Source organism: Pseudophryne corroboree, chromosome 3, assembly GCF_028390025.1.
Source record: "Pseudophryne corroboree isolate aPseCor3 chromosome 3, aPseCor3.hap2, whole genome shotgun sequence".
Classification (NCBI taxonomy): domain Eukaryota; kingdom Metazoa; phylum Chordata; class Amphibia; order Anura; family Myobatrachidae; genus Pseudophryne; species Pseudophryne corroboree.
Genome location: NC_086446.1, coordinates 308821864 through 308836984, shown reverse-complemented (window position 1 = coordinate 308836984; position 15121 = coordinate 308821864). Strand labels below are relative to the sequence as shown.

The window sequence follows — 15121 nt, the reverse complement described above, 5'->3', positions numbered from 1 at the left end:
GGTGGTAAAGTGACTGCCTCCCCGTTAAATCAATCTGCTGAAGATGCAGCAGCTTTAAAAATGCATCATACTAAATTTAGAGCAACATGTTTAAAAAAAAAAAGCACATTAAGTGCAATGTAGTGTTTATGTTTTAGGGATACACATCCTACCACACATAAGAATCATCATACATGCACTACTTTCTCCTGCTAAATATCCAGTATCCATATACCTGCTTCCTTAAAAATGTTTGTAGTTGCACTATTAATCTCAGCTATAGAGAAAGACTAATACCAATGCAGCTTAAATACTGTACGTATCACATTATGGGGGACATTTACTAAGCAGTGATGAGCGGAGAAGTGAGCCTGTGGAGAAGTTGCCACATCAACCAATCAGCAGCTCTGTATAATTTTATAGTATGCAAATTATAGATGTTACTTAAGTGCTGATTGGTTGCCACGGGCACTTCTCCACTGGCTCACTTCTCCGCTCTTATCACTGCTTAGTAAATGTCCCCCTATATTACGAACATCTCGCCCTACAATACTTATGAGAACTCTCCAGCTGTTGTGGAACTGTAAGTACCAAGGCCTGCAGGGTATGCTGGTTCTTACAGTTCCACAAGAGTGTAAGAGTCACAGGTTGCCTGAGGCTACTTCTGTCCTGCGGCGTCTCCTGCTTGCACTATGCTCCTTCTTACATTGCTGTAGCTCTCCTTAGATTTACTGAACTCCCCCCGCTGGTATAACTGCTCCCCCTCGGCCATGTAGGTAACGAAAGAGCTGCGCGGGGCCTGTTCCTCAGCCGCCTCCTCCGCCATCATCTCACCGCCCGTATAGCAACAGCACAGTTGAGCGTTGTCCGGAGCGTTACTAACAGCGTGTGGTGTTACCTAGCAACGCAGCAACAGCCATCACGTGACCGTGTTACGTCCCTTCTCCTATCAGGTACTGGTGATTATGTATTGTCCAATGGGAGGCTCGGGCATTGGTACTCTTGTAAAATAATGCCAAGATTGAGAGACACACGAGGAAAGACGTATCTATAAGATGTCTCTTTCGTTAAGCAGGACTTCTAACGTCTTACTTTATAATATTGGCTAACACCCACTCCTACGGCCACGGTTATTATGATAGATTACTTGCTCTATGTGTGAGTTAAAAAAAACATTAATTATATATATACATACACAGATACATAGATACACATGTACAGTGTATATATATATTTCTCTAACGTCCTAGTGGATGCTGGGGACTCCGTAAGGACCATGGGGAATAGACGGGCTCCGCAGGAGACATGGGCACTTTAAGAAAGAATTTAGATTCTGGTGTGCTCTGGCTCCTCCCTCTATGTCCCTCCTCCAGACCTCAGTTAGTTTGAATCTGTGCCCGGACAAGCTGGGTGCTGTTCAGTGAGCTCTCCTGAGCTTGCTGTAAGAAAGTATTTTGTTAGGTTTTTTATTTTCAGGGAGCTCGGCTGGCAACAGACTCCCTGCATCGTGGGACTGAGGGGAGAGAAGCAGCCCTACTCTCTGAAGATAGGTCCTGCTTCTTAGGCTACTGGACACCATTAGCTCCAGAGGGATCGTACACAGGATCTCACCCTCGTCGTCCGATCCCAGAGCCGTGCCGCCGTCCCCCTCGCAGAGCCGGAAGACAGAAGCCGGGTGAGCATAAGAAGCAAGAAGACTTCGAAATCGGCGGCAGAAGACTCCAGTCTTCACTGAGGTAGCGCACAGCACTGCAGCTGTGCGCCATTGCTCACACACCCACCCACATACTCCGGTCACTGTAAGGGTGCAGGGGGGCGCCCTGGGCAGCAATTAGGACCTCTTGGCAAAAGTTTTGCATATATACAGTTGGGCACTGTATATATATATGAGCCCCCGCCAAAATATTGTACATTAAAGCGGGACAGAAGCCCGCCGCCTCCTTCCTCAGCACTCACCAGCGCCATTGTTTCTCCACAGCTCCACTGAGAGGAAGCTCCCCAGGCTCTCCCCTGCAGATACACGGTAGAAGAGGGTAAAAAGAGAGGGGGGGGCACATAATTAGGCGCAAAAATCATTATAACAGCGGCTACTGGGTTAACATTAAGTTACTGTGTTATTCCTGGGTTATATAGCGCTGGGGTGTGTGCTGGCATACTCTCTCTCTGTCTCTCCAAAGGGCCTTGTGGGGGAACTGTCTTCAAAAAGAGCATTCCCTGTGTGTGTGGTGTGTCGGTACGCTTGTGTCGACATGTTTGACGAGGAAGGCTATGTGGAAACAGAGCGGGAGCAAATGAATGTGGTGTCTCCGCCGACGGCGCCGACACCTGATTGGATGGATATGTGGAAGGTTTTAAATGATAATGTTAATTCCTTGCATAAAAGGTTGGATAAAGCTGAAGCCTTAGGACAGTCAGGGTCTCAGCCCGTGCCTGATCCTATGTCGCAGAGGCCGTCAGGGTCTCAGAAGCGCCCACTATCCCAAATTGTTGACACAGATACCGACATGGATTCTGACTCCAGTGTCGATTACGATGATGCAAAGTTACAGCCTAAATTGGTTAAATCCATCCGTTATATGATTATAGCAATTAAGGATGTGTTGCACATCACAGAGGAAACCCCAGTCCCTGACAAGAGGGTTCATATGTATGGGGAAAAAAGGCAGGTGGTGACCTTCCCCCCTTCACACGAGCTAAATGAGTTATGTGAAAAGGCTTGGGAATCTCCAGATAAAAAACTGCAGATTTCCAAACGGATGCTTATGGCGTATCCTTTCCCGCCAACGGACAGGTTACGCTGGGAATCCTCCCCTAGGGTGGACAAAGCTTTAACACGCTTATCCAAGAGGGTAGCCCTGCCTTCACAGGATACGGCCACCCTAAAAGATGCTACGGATAGAAAGCAAGAGGGTACCCTGAAGTCCATTTATACACATTCAGGTACCTTACTAAGGCCGGCAATTGCGTCGGCCTGGGTGTGTAGCAGCATGGACGGATACCTTATTTGAGGAACTTGATACCTTAGACAAGGATACTATATTAATGACCCTGGGGCATATAAAAGACGCTGTCCTATATATGAGAGATGCTCAAAGAGACATTAGTCTACTGGGCTCTAGAATAAATGTTATGTCGATTTCTGCCAGAAGGGTCCTGTGGACTCGGCAATGGACAGGTGATGCCGACTCAAAAAGGCACATGGAGGTTTTACCTTACAAGGGTGAGGAATTGTTTGGGGAGGGTCTCTCGTACCTGGTCTCCACAGCTACTGCTGGAAAGTCAAATTTTTTGCCATATGTTTCCTCACAACCTAAGAAAGCACCGTATTACCAAATGCAGTCCTTTCGATCACAAAAAGGCAAGAAAGTCCGAGGTGCGTCCTTTCTTGCCAGAGGCAGGGGCAGAGGAAGGAAGCTGCACAACGCAGCTAGTTCCCAGGAACAGAAGTCCTCCCCGGCTTCCACTAAATCCACCGCATGACGCTGGGGCTCCACAGGCGGAGCTAGGCCCGGTGGGGGCGCGTCTCCGAAATTTCAGCCACAAGTGGGTTCACTCCCAGTTGGATCCCTGGGCAATAGAGATTGTGTCTCAGGAATACAAGCTAGAATTCGAAGAGATGCCCCCTCACCGATACCTCAAATCGGCCCTGCCAGCTTCCCCTTTAGAGAGGGAAATAGTGTTAACTGCAATTCACAAATTGTATCGTCAACAGGTGGTGGTCAAGGTTCCCCTCCTTCAACAAGGAAAGAGTTATTATTCGACCATGTTTGTGGTACCGAAACCGGACGGTTCGGTCAGACCCATATTAAATTTAAAATCCCTGAATATATACCTGAAAAGGTTCAAGTTCAAGATGGAATCGCTGAGAGCGGTCATCGCAAGCCTGGAAGGGGGGGATTTTATGGTGTCTCTGGACATAAAGGATGCATACCTTCATGTCCCCATTTATCCACCTCATCAGGCGTACCTCAGATTTGTGGTACAGGATTGTCATTACCAATTTCAGAGGTTGCCGTTTGGTCTCTCCACGGCACCGAGAATATTTACCAAGGTAATGGCGGAAATGATGGTACTCCTGCGGAAGCAAGGGGTCACAATTATCCCATACTTGGACGATCTTCTCATAAAAGCGAGGTCAAGAGAGCAGTTGCTGATCAGCGTAGCACGCTCTCGGGAAGTGTTACAACAACACGGCTGGATTCTAAATATTCCAAAGTCGCAGTTGATTCCTACGACTCGTCTGCCTTTCCTGGGCATGATTCTGGACGCAGACCAGAAGAGGGTTTATCTCCCGATGGAGAAGGCTCAGGAACTCATGATGCTGGTCAGAAACCTATTAAAACCAAAACAGGTGTCGGTGCATCACTGCACGCGAGTCCTGGGAAAGATGGTGGCATCATACGAGGCCATCCCCTTCGGCAGGTTCCATGCGAGGACCTTTCAATGGGATCTACTGGACAAACGGTCCGGATCACATCTACAGATGCATCAGCTAATCACTGTCACAACTGAGGGCCTGAGCTGACGGGAGGCAGCCTCAGTTGTAGGGGCTGAGATGTACCGGAACCTGGGAGGTTGTATCAGACCCCTGGACATGTAAGTAACATGAATAATAACTGCCCGAAGGCGTGACCACGACAACTTAGATAAAAGTCAATGATGTTTATTATGACAACTCCGCATCACAGCAGCAATAAAAGAAAACGTAAAAGTCAGCAAAGAATAAATACAGTTCCTGAGTACTACAGCATGGCAGGAGCCACAGGGCACTGGTAGTGTGAGATAGTTCTTATGATCTTCTAGATGGAAAGTCCTTACCAGGCCCGGCTGTAGCAATGGAGATAACCCAGGATTGTACCAGCTGGTGTTCCAGGTAGAGCTGGGTTGCTGAAGGTAAAACAGCTGCTGTGGATACTGGCTGGAACCAGACTGTTGTTAGCACGGAGTGGATACTGGCTGGAACCAGTTAAATAATAAATGAACTTTGGGAGCGATGAAATGTGAACTGAAATGTAGAACTTGAGAGCGGAGAAATAATAATTCCGGTGGAGAGTGGTAAAGTGTAGAAAGGACACCGGCCCTTTAAGGGAAGCTGTACTCTGCTGGAAGCTGAGGCTGGAAGCAGGTAGTGTTGTAGCTGGAAACAGATGAATCCACAATGGATTGGAGAGTCAGGCTACACCGCAGGTGGAATGCTGGTGCGGGTCTCTATGGTGGAAGTCTTGAGACAGGAGCTGGAACCTGGAAGACAATCATAGAAGAGAGACAAACAGGAACTAGGTTTGACAACCAAAGCACTGACGTCTTCCTTGCTCAGGTACAGCTTACTTATACCTGCAGCAAGGAAGGGGTTGGCTAGGCAATTATGCAAATCAACAACACAGACAGCAGATTGGTGGAAATGATCAGATGACAGAATCCAAGATGGCTGCGCCCATGCAGACACTTGGAGGGAAGTTTGGTTTGTAATCCATGTGGTCTGGGAAACAGTAATGGCGGCGCCGGCCACCGGAGACAGGAGACGCCAGGCTGATAGATGCACATTTAACCACGCGGGCACAGCGGAGGCCGCGGCTGATGAAAAGACCACTCTGCATGTGGAAACTCAGGAACAGCGGAATCCGGTCCTGGAACGCTGAGCCCGCCTTAGGAGGCATCTGAAGGGTAAGTAATGGCGTCCAGATACCCGGATCGTGACAGCACCCCCCCCTTTAGGAGTGGCCCCAGGACACTTCTTAGGCTTTAAAGGAAACTTTGCGTGGAAATTTCGGACCAAGGCAGGAGCATGGACGTCAGAGGCATTGGTCCAAGAGCGTTCTTCAGGACCATAGCCCTTCCAGTCAATGAGATACTGAAGTTGACCGTAACGGTGACGTGAGTCCAGGATCTTGGCCACTTCATACTCAACGCCTCGTTGAGTTTGGACTTTCGGAGTTGGTGGAAGTGAGGAATGAAACCGATTCAAGATTAGCGGTTTCAACAGGGAAACATGGAATGTCCTGGGTATTTTTAAGAAGGGAGGTAACTGGAGTCTGTAAGCAACAGGATTGATGACTTGATCAATTTTAAAAGGACCGATGTAGCGAGGTGCAAACTTCATACTGGGAACTCTTAACCTCAAATTCTTCGTGGATAACCATACCCGATCACCCACCTTGAGAGCAGGAACTGCTCGACGCTTCTTATCCGCAAACTTCTTGTACCTGAACGATGCCTTGAGCAGAGCTGATCGTACGCTCTTCCAGATATTGGCAAACTGATGCAAGGTGATATCCACTGCGGGAACAGAAGTTGCTGGAAGCGGTTGGAACTCAGGGACTTTAGGGTGGAATCCAAAGTTGGTGAAGAATGGTGTTGAGGAAGATGAAGAATGATACTGGTTGTTATGACAGAACTCGGCCCAGGGAAGTAATTGAACCCAGTCATCTTGAGAGGAGGACACATAGATGCGGAGGAAGGCCTCCAAGTCCTGATTCACCCTCTCAGTTTGACCATTGGTCTGAGGATGGTAAGCCGTGGAAAACTTTAACTTGACTTGGAGGACTTGACATAAACTTCGCCAGAATTTGGCTGTGAATTGAACTCCTCGATCTGAGATAATTTCTTCTGGAAGACCGTGGAGTCGGAAGATCTCTTGTATGAATACTTGAGCCAACTTGGAAGCTGACGGAAGACCGGTGAGAGGAATGAAGTGTGCCATCTTGGTGAACCGGTCAACTACCACCCAGATGGTATTGAACTTGTTGCACATGGGCAAATCTGTAATAAAATCCATCGACAAATGGGTCCATGGTCGACGGGGAACAGATAGTGGAACCAGTTGCCCCGCAGGCGACTGGCGGGATACTTTATGTTGAGCACACTTTGGGCAAGATGCAATAAACTCCAAAACGTCCTTTTTCAGAGTTGGCCACCAATAGGACCTAGAGATAAACTCCAGGGTTTTTTGGATACCTGTATGTCCGGCAAAACGGGAAGCATGGGCCCAATGCATGAGCTTCTTCCTTAGTGTCGGCTTCACAAAACTTTTCCCTGATGGGGGCGTAGAGTCCATCCCTACCGTGGAGAATGCCAACGGATTTATAATAGGATGCTTGTCTGAAGACTCTGACTCATTTTCTTGCTCCCATGAGCGGGAAAGGGCATCGGCCTTGCGATTCTGAGAGCCCGGACAGAACTGGAGTTTAAAGTCGAACCTGGAAAAGAAAAGTGCCCATCTGGCCTGACGAGGGTTGAGACATTGTGCGCCTTTTAGATATAGAAGGTTCTTGTGGTCTGTAAGGATGGTGATTGAATGAGAAGCTCCCTCCAACAGATATCTCCACTCCTCTAGAGCGAGCTTGATGGCTAGCAACTCCTGGTCGCCAATGGCATAGTTGCGCTCCGCTGGGGAGAACTTCCGTGAGAAGAAACTGCAAGGATGTAAATGACCATCTTTAGCCCTCTGAGATAACACCGCTCCTACTCCAACGGAGGAGGCATCCACCTCTAAGATGAAAGGAGAGTCGATGTCAGGCTGTTTCAGGACAGGTGCAGAGATGAACCTCTGTTTTAAAAGATGAAAAGCTTGCATGGCTTCTTCAGACCACTTGGACGGGTTAGCACCCTTCTTGGTGAAAGCAGTAATAGGCGCCACAATGGTGGAAAAGTCTCGTATAAACTTTCGGTAATAATTGGCGAACCCTAAGAACCTCTGGACCCCTTTGAGGGTTAAGGGTACCGGCCAATTCTGGATTGCTTGTAGTTTCTCAGGATCCATCTCTAGTCCGGAACCGGACACAATGTACCCTAGAAACGGAATGGACTTGACTTCAAAGACACATTTCTCTAATTTGCAGTAGAGATGATTGACACGGAGACGGGACAGAACCTCCTTTACCCAGAAACGATGTTCCTCTAAATCGTTGGCAAAAATGAGGATATCATCTAGATAGACCACGACATGACGGTATAGAATGTCTCTGAAGATCTCATTGACGAAATGCTGGAAGACAGCTGGAGCATTGCTCAATCCGAAGGGCATGACGAGGTACTCATAATGTCCGTCACGGGTGTTAAATGCGGTCTTCCACTCGTCACCCTCACGGATCCGGATGAGATTGTATGCACCTCTCAGGTCCAGCTTTGTAAAGATGGTAGCTCCGCTAACTCTGTCAAAGAGCTCAGTAATCAGGGGTAAAGGATAGCGGTTCTTGATGGTAATGTCGTTCAAACCTCTGTAGTCGATGCACGGCCGCAGACCACCATCTTTCTTCTTTACAAAAAAGAAGCCTGCGCCGGCTGGAGAAGAAGAAGGTCGAATGAACCCCTTTGCTAGGTTCTCTTTAATGTATTCCTCCATAGAATGTGTCTCGGGGAGAGACAACGGATAAGTTCGGCCTCGAGGTGGAACCTTCCCTGGAACGAGATCAATCGGGCAGTCCCATTCTCTATGAGGAGGAAGGATATCAGCAGAAGCTTTACTGAACACATCCGTGAAATCTTGATATGGAGGAGGTGGAACATCAGTCGACCTGGGGGAGGAAGAACAGACAGGCAACACTTTAAACAAACATGTCTTAGTACAGGAGGAACCCCATGCCAGGATTTGCGTAGTCGTCCAATCAATTGTAGGATTGTGAAGACGGAGCCATGGAAGGCCCAGGACCACAGGATGTGTGGCTCTTGGAATCACTAAAAATGAAATAAGTTCGGAATGAAGAACTCCCACTCTCAGACGAACTGGTAGAGTCCTTAGAGAAATAACTGTATCAAAAATTTTACTGCCATCCACAGCAGTTAAGGAAAAGGACGAAGGAAGTCTCTCGGTGGGTAGGGACCACCGTTTAACATAGGCTTCAGTAATAAAGTTCCCAGCTGCTCCGGAATCCAGGAGGGCAATGACGTTCTGATAACGTTGAGCAACTTGAAGCGAGACTGGGAGGTTACAATCTTGAGGAGATGGAGAGGAGATCATTACTCCTAGCCGGCCCTCTCCTTGGCGAGCTAGGATTTGGAGTTTCCCGGACGTTTGGGACAGGCATTAATGGTGTGAGACGGAGCTGCACAATACAGACAGAGAAACTCGGAGAGACGTCTTCGGCGCTCAGCAGGAGTTAAACGGGAACGGCCAATTTGCATGGGTTCATCTGTAGTTGGTGACAGTTGGCGAGGAGGAGGAGTAGAAGATTTTGGAGCAGATGATCTTCCACGCTCAGTTGCTCTCTCTCTGAAACGTAAGTCAACTTTCGTACAAAGTGAGATTAGCTCATCTAACTTGGAGGGTAAGTCTCTGGTAGCTAACTCATCTTTAATACGCTCGGATAAACCATGCCAGAATGCAGCATACAGGGCCTCGTCGTTCCATGCCAGTTCGGATGCCAGGATCTGGAACTGTATAAGATATTGTCCTACAGTACGTGATTCCTGGCGTAAACGGAGAATCTCAGACGAAGCTGAAGTTGCCCTGCCTGGCTCGTCGAAGATGCGCCTGAATGTTGACACAAATGCAGTGTAAGAAGATAGCAGGGTGTCGGACCTCTCCCATAACGGTGATGCCCAATCAAGGGCTGAGCCACTGAGAAGAGAAATAATGTAGGCAATTTTTGTACGGTCACTGGGAAAATTGCCAGGTTGTAGCTCAAACTGAATCTCACACTGGTTGAGAAATCCCCTGCAGAATCTTGGAGATCCGTCAAATTTTGCTGGCGTTGGAAGATGAAGACGTGGAGCAGAAATGGGTAAGGTGGGTGGGGTTATAGCTGGAGTCACTGTGGTTGACGCACCAGACGCGCCTGATCCACGGAGAGTTGTCTGAATCCCATCCAGCCGAGTAGAGAGATCCTGGAGACAGCGGATGATGTGGCCCTGTGCAGCCTCCTGATGTTCTAGTCGGGCTGCCAGTTCTTGCATCGGCCTGGCCGCTTGATCCTGGTCTCCGGCTGGATTCATTAGGTCAGTGCTTACTGTCACAACTGAGGGCCTGAGCTGACGGGAGGCAGCCTCAGTTGTAGGGGCTGAGATGTACCGGAACCTGGGAGGTTGTATCAGACCCCTGGACATGTAAGTAACATGAATAATAACTGCCCGAAGGCGTGACCACGACAACTTAGATAAAAGTCAATGATGTTTATTATGACAACTCCGCATCACAGCAGCAATAAAAGAAAACGTAAAAGTCAGCAAAGAATAAATACAGTTCCTGAGTACTACAGCATGGCAGGAGCCACAGGGCACTGGTAGTGTGAGATAGTTCTTATGATCTTCTAGATGGAAAGTCCTTACCAGGCCCGGCTGTAGCAATGGAGATAACCCAGGATTGTACCAGCTGGTGTTCCAGGTAGAGCTGGGTTGCTGAAGGTAAAACAGCTGCTGTGGATACTGGCTGGAACCAGACTGTTGTTAGCACGGAGTGGATACTGGCTGGAACCAGTTAAATAATAAATGAACTTTGGGAGCGATGAAATGTGAACTGAAATGTAGAACTTGAGAGCGGAGAAATAATAATTCCGGTGGAGAGTGGTAAAGTGTAGAAAGGACACCGGCCCTTTAAGGGAAGCTGTACTCTGCTGGAAGCTGAGGCTGGAAGCAGGTAGTGTTGTAGCTGGAAACAGATGAATCCACAATGGATTGGAGAGTCAGGCTACACCGCAGGTGGAATGCTGGTGCGGGTCTCTATGGTGGAAGTCTTGAGACAGGAGCTGGAACCTGGAAGACAATCATAGAAGAGAGACAAACAGGAACTAGGTTTGACAACCAAAGCACTGACGTCTTCCTTGCTCAGGTACAGCTTACTTATACCTGCAGCAAGGAAGGGGTTGGCTAGGCAATTATGCAAATCAACAACACAGACAGCAGATTGGTGGAAATGATCAGATGACAGAATCCAAGATGGCTGCGCCCATGCAGACACTTGGAGGGAAGTTTGGTTTGTAATCCATGTGGTCTGGGAAACAGTAATGGCGGCGCCGGCCACCGGAGACAGGAGACGCCAGGCTGATAGATGCACATTTAACCACGCGGGCACAGCGGAGGCCGCGGCTGATGAAAAGACCACTCTGCATGTGGAAACTCAGGAACAGCGGAATCCGGTCCTGGAACGCTGAGCCCGCCTTAGGAGGCATCTGAAGGGTAAGTAATGGCGTCCAGATACCCGGATCGTGACAATCACCCTATCCCCCAGGGCCAGGGTGTCTCTCCTGTGGTGGCTGCAGAGTGCTCACCTTCTCGAGGGTCGCAGATTCGGCATTCAGGACTGGGTCCTGGTGACCACGGATGCAAGCCTCCGAGGGTGGGGGGCAGTCACACAGGGAAGAAATTTCCAAGGTCTGTGGTCAAGTCAGGAGACTTGCCTTCACATCAACATCCTGAAACTGAGGGCCATATACAACGCCCTACGTCAAGCGGAGTCCCTACTTCGCGACCAACCGGTTCTGATTCAGTCAGACAACATCACCGCAGTGGCTCATGTAAACCGCCAAGGTGGCACAAGGAGCAGGATGGCGATGGTAGAAGCCACCAGAATTCTTCGCTGGGCGGAGAATCATGTAAGCGCACTGTCAGCAGTGTTCATTCCGGGAGTGGACAACTGGGAAGCAGACTTCCTCAGCAGGCACGACCTCCACCCGGGAGAGTGGGGACTTCATCAAGAAGTCTTCACGCAGGTTGCAAGTCGGTGGGAACTGCCACAGGTGGACATGATGGCATCCCGCCTCAACAAAAAGCTACAGAGGTATTGCGCCAGGTCAAGAGACCCTCAGGCGATAGCTGTGGACGCACGGGTGACGCCGTGGGTGTTCCAGTCGGTCTATGTATTTCCTCCTCTGCCTCTCATACCCAAGGTGCTGAGAATCATAAGAAAAAGAGGAGTGAGAACAATACTCATTGTTCCGGATTGGCCAAGAAGGACTTGGTATCCAGATCTGCAAGAAATGCTCACAGAGGACCCGTGGCCTCTGCCTCTAAGACAGGACTTGTTGCAACAGGGGCCCTGTCTGTTCCAAGACTTACTGCGGCTGCGTTTGACAAGCCATCAAACGCAGCCGCGGTAAGTCTTGTAAGGTTGAACGCCGGATCCTAGCAGAAAAAGGCATTCCGGATGAGGTCATTCCTACGCTGATAAAGGCTAGGAAGGACGTGACGGCTCAACATTATCACCGTATATGGCGAAAATATGTTGCATGGTGTGAGGCCAGGAATGCCCCTACGGAGGAATTCCAGCTGGGCCGTTTCCTTCACTTCCTATAGGCGGGGGTGACTTTGGGCCTAAAATTGGGTTCCATTAAGGTCCAGATTTCGGCCTTATCCATTTTCTTTAAAAAAGAACTGGCTTCTCTGCCTGAAGTTCAGACGTTTGTAAAGGGAGTGCTGCATATTCAGCCCCCTTTTGTGCCTCCAGTGGCACCTTGGGATCTTAACGTTGTGTTGGATTTCCTGAAATCCCACTGGTTTGATCCACTCAAAACGGTGGAATTTAAATATCTCACGTGGAAGGTGGTCATGCTACTAGCCTTGGCTTTGGCTAGGCGTGTGTCAGAATTGGCGGCTTTGTCACATAAAAGCCCTTATCTGGTTTTCCATGCGGATAGAGCAGAATTGCGAACCCGCCCACAATTTCTGCCGAAAGTGGTTTCATCCTTTCATATAAACCAACCTATTGTGGTGCCTGTGGCTACTACTGACTTGGAGGATTCCGAGTTACTTGATGTAGTCAGGGCTTTGAAGGTTTATGTAGCCAGAACGGCTAGCGTCAGGAAAACAGAATCTTTGTTTATCCTGTATGCTTCTAACAAGCTTGGGGCGCCTGCTTCAAAGCAAACTATTGCTCGCTGGATCTGTAACACGATTCAGCAAGCTCATTCTGCAGCTGGATTGCCGCTGCCTAAATCAGTTAAGGCCCATTCCACAAGGAAGGTGGGCTCTTCTTGGGCGGCTGCCCGAGGGGTCTCGGCATTACAGCTTTGCCGAGCGGCTACTTGGTCAGGTTCAAACACCTTTGCAAAGTTCTACAAGTTTGATACCCTGGCTGAGGAGGACCATGTGTTTGTTCAATCGGTGCTGCAGAGTCATCCGCACTCTCCCGCCCGTTTGGGAGCTTTGGTATAATCCCCATGGTCCTTACGGAGTCCCCAGCATCCACTAGGACGTTAGACAAAGTAAGATTTTACTTACCGGTAAATCTATTTCTCGTAGTCCGTAGTGGATGCTGGGCGCCCGTCCCAAGTGCGGACTTCTTCTGCAATGCTTGTATATAGTTATTGCTTAAATAAGGGTTATGTTATAGTTGCATCAGGGTTGATCTGATGCTCTGTTGTTGTTCATACTGTTAACTGGGTAAGTTTATCACAAGTTATACGGTGTGATTGGTGTGGCTGGTATGAGTCTTGCCCTGGATTTCCAAAATCCTTTCCTTGTACTGTCAGCTCTTCCGGGCACAGTTTCTCTAACTGAGGTCTGGAGGAGGGACATAGAGGGAGGAGCCAGAGCACACCAGAATCTAAATTCTTTCTTAAAGTGCCCATGTCTCCTGCGGCGCCCGTCTATTCCCCATGGTCCTTACGGAGTCCCCAGCATCCACTACGGACTACGAGAAATAGATTTACCGGTAAGTAAATTCTTATTATATATATAAATATATATAAATATATAGATGCAGTTCAGCCGGCACTCAGATTAAGATAAGCAGCATGCTCCGGTGCCATAATCCAGAAAACAGCATACACATCCAAAAGAGGACAATGAGGCACTCCAGAGGCTTTTATGAAAAGAAGTGTAATGTTGAAAGCGACGTTTCGGGGCAGTGCCCCTTCCTCAAAGCATACCAACAAGATAAAGAACAAAACTTACCCACTAAAATACCTCAGGGCCGAGCACGCTGTCCTCCACGTCTCCCGCCGCACCTCCATCTCCGGACACAACCGCGTAGCACTTCCGGGTACTGGCCTGACCTTGTTGCCAAGGCGACCAGCGCAGCATGCGTTCCACCACGGGAGGCTCAGCGTGAGGTCCCCGCCCCGGAGAGCTTGTAGGGGGAAGTGGGGGAACACACACGTCCAGACGGCCCTGTAACAGATCGAAGAAAAAAACATACATAAAACAAAAATACAGACAATGTGCAAAACGCTACATATGACGGAGCCTTCTAATAATAATACCATACATCATAAATTGAAACAATTTACCAAGAAGGAAGAATAAGGATAATCTAATCCGAACCTAGCATAACCATTCCTACATTAAGCTATTCCAGTTGATCTTGTCATTCAGTCCCATAGGGGACATAGTATTTAGGCGAAAAATCCATCTGGATTCTGCCAACAAGAGAGCTTTATGTCGATCACCCACCCCTGAGGGACAAGGGGATGTGATCGATCATAAAGTATTTTAGCATGGATAATGTATGTCCCTTTTCCCTGAAGTGTCGTGCCACCGGTTGATCTAGATTTCTTCCAGACAGGTGAATGGCCGAGCGATGTAAGGCCATACGATCCCTGAAAGGTCTAGATGTTTGTCCCACGTAATATAGCCCACATGGGCAACATATCACGTACACCACAAATTCTGACCTACAAATCATGATGTGTCTAATATCATACATTTTATCAGAATGTGGGTGCTTGAATTTTTTACAGGGCTGTAAATATTTACATGTGGTACAACTGAAGCAGCTATAACACCCAGGGGGTTTATAGTGAACATTAGGAATGGCCTTTTTATCCATACCTAAAATATCAGATTTCACGAGCCTATCGCGGAGATTACGTCCCCGCTTAAAAGCCGCCATGGGTCTAGTATCACTGAAGCACGGTAATTCACTATCTGATTTAATTATAGGCCACAAGGCCTGAGTTGCCTGTTTGATGATTGGACTTGCTGTAGTGAAATTACTCACCCAAGGGATGGAATTGTTTTGAGTACGTGCTTTAGGTTGTAAAAGGCGTGAGCGTGGTATTTGTAATACTTGCTCTTTTCTCTAACGTCCTAAGTGGATGCTGGGACTCCGTAAGGACCATGGGGAATAGCGGCTCCGCAGGAGACTGTGCACAACTAAGAAAGCTTTAGGACTAACTGGTGTGCACTGGCTCCTCCCACTATGACCCTCCTCCAGACCTCAGTTAGAATCTTGTGCCCGGCTGAGCTGGATGCACATTAGGGGCTCTCCTGA

At 48.5% G+C, this 15121-nt stretch overlaps 1 protein-coding gene and 1 long non-coding RNA gene across 2 annotated transcripts in view; one reads left to right on the top strand and one right to left on the bottom strand.

The window, feature by feature from the left end:
- ODAD4 (outer dynein arm docking complex subunit 4) overlaps positions 1-808 on the bottom strand; it is a 152046-nt gene extending 151238 nt beyond the window's left edge. The window contains exon 1 of the mRNA XM_063959401.1: positions 686-808. Coding sequence (XP_063815471.1) covers positions 686-808 — 123 coding nt within the window. The remainder of the gene's footprint in view (positions 1-685) is intronic.
- Positions 809-849: 41 nt separating this feature from the next.
- LOC135055391 (uncharacterized) overlaps positions 850-15121 on the top strand; it is a 38430-nt gene continuing 24158 nt past the window's right edge. The window contains exon 1 of the long non-coding RNA XR_010243744.1: positions 850-932. This is a non-coding gene — a long non-coding RNA (uncharacterized LOC135055391). The remainder of the gene's footprint in view (positions 933-15121) is intronic.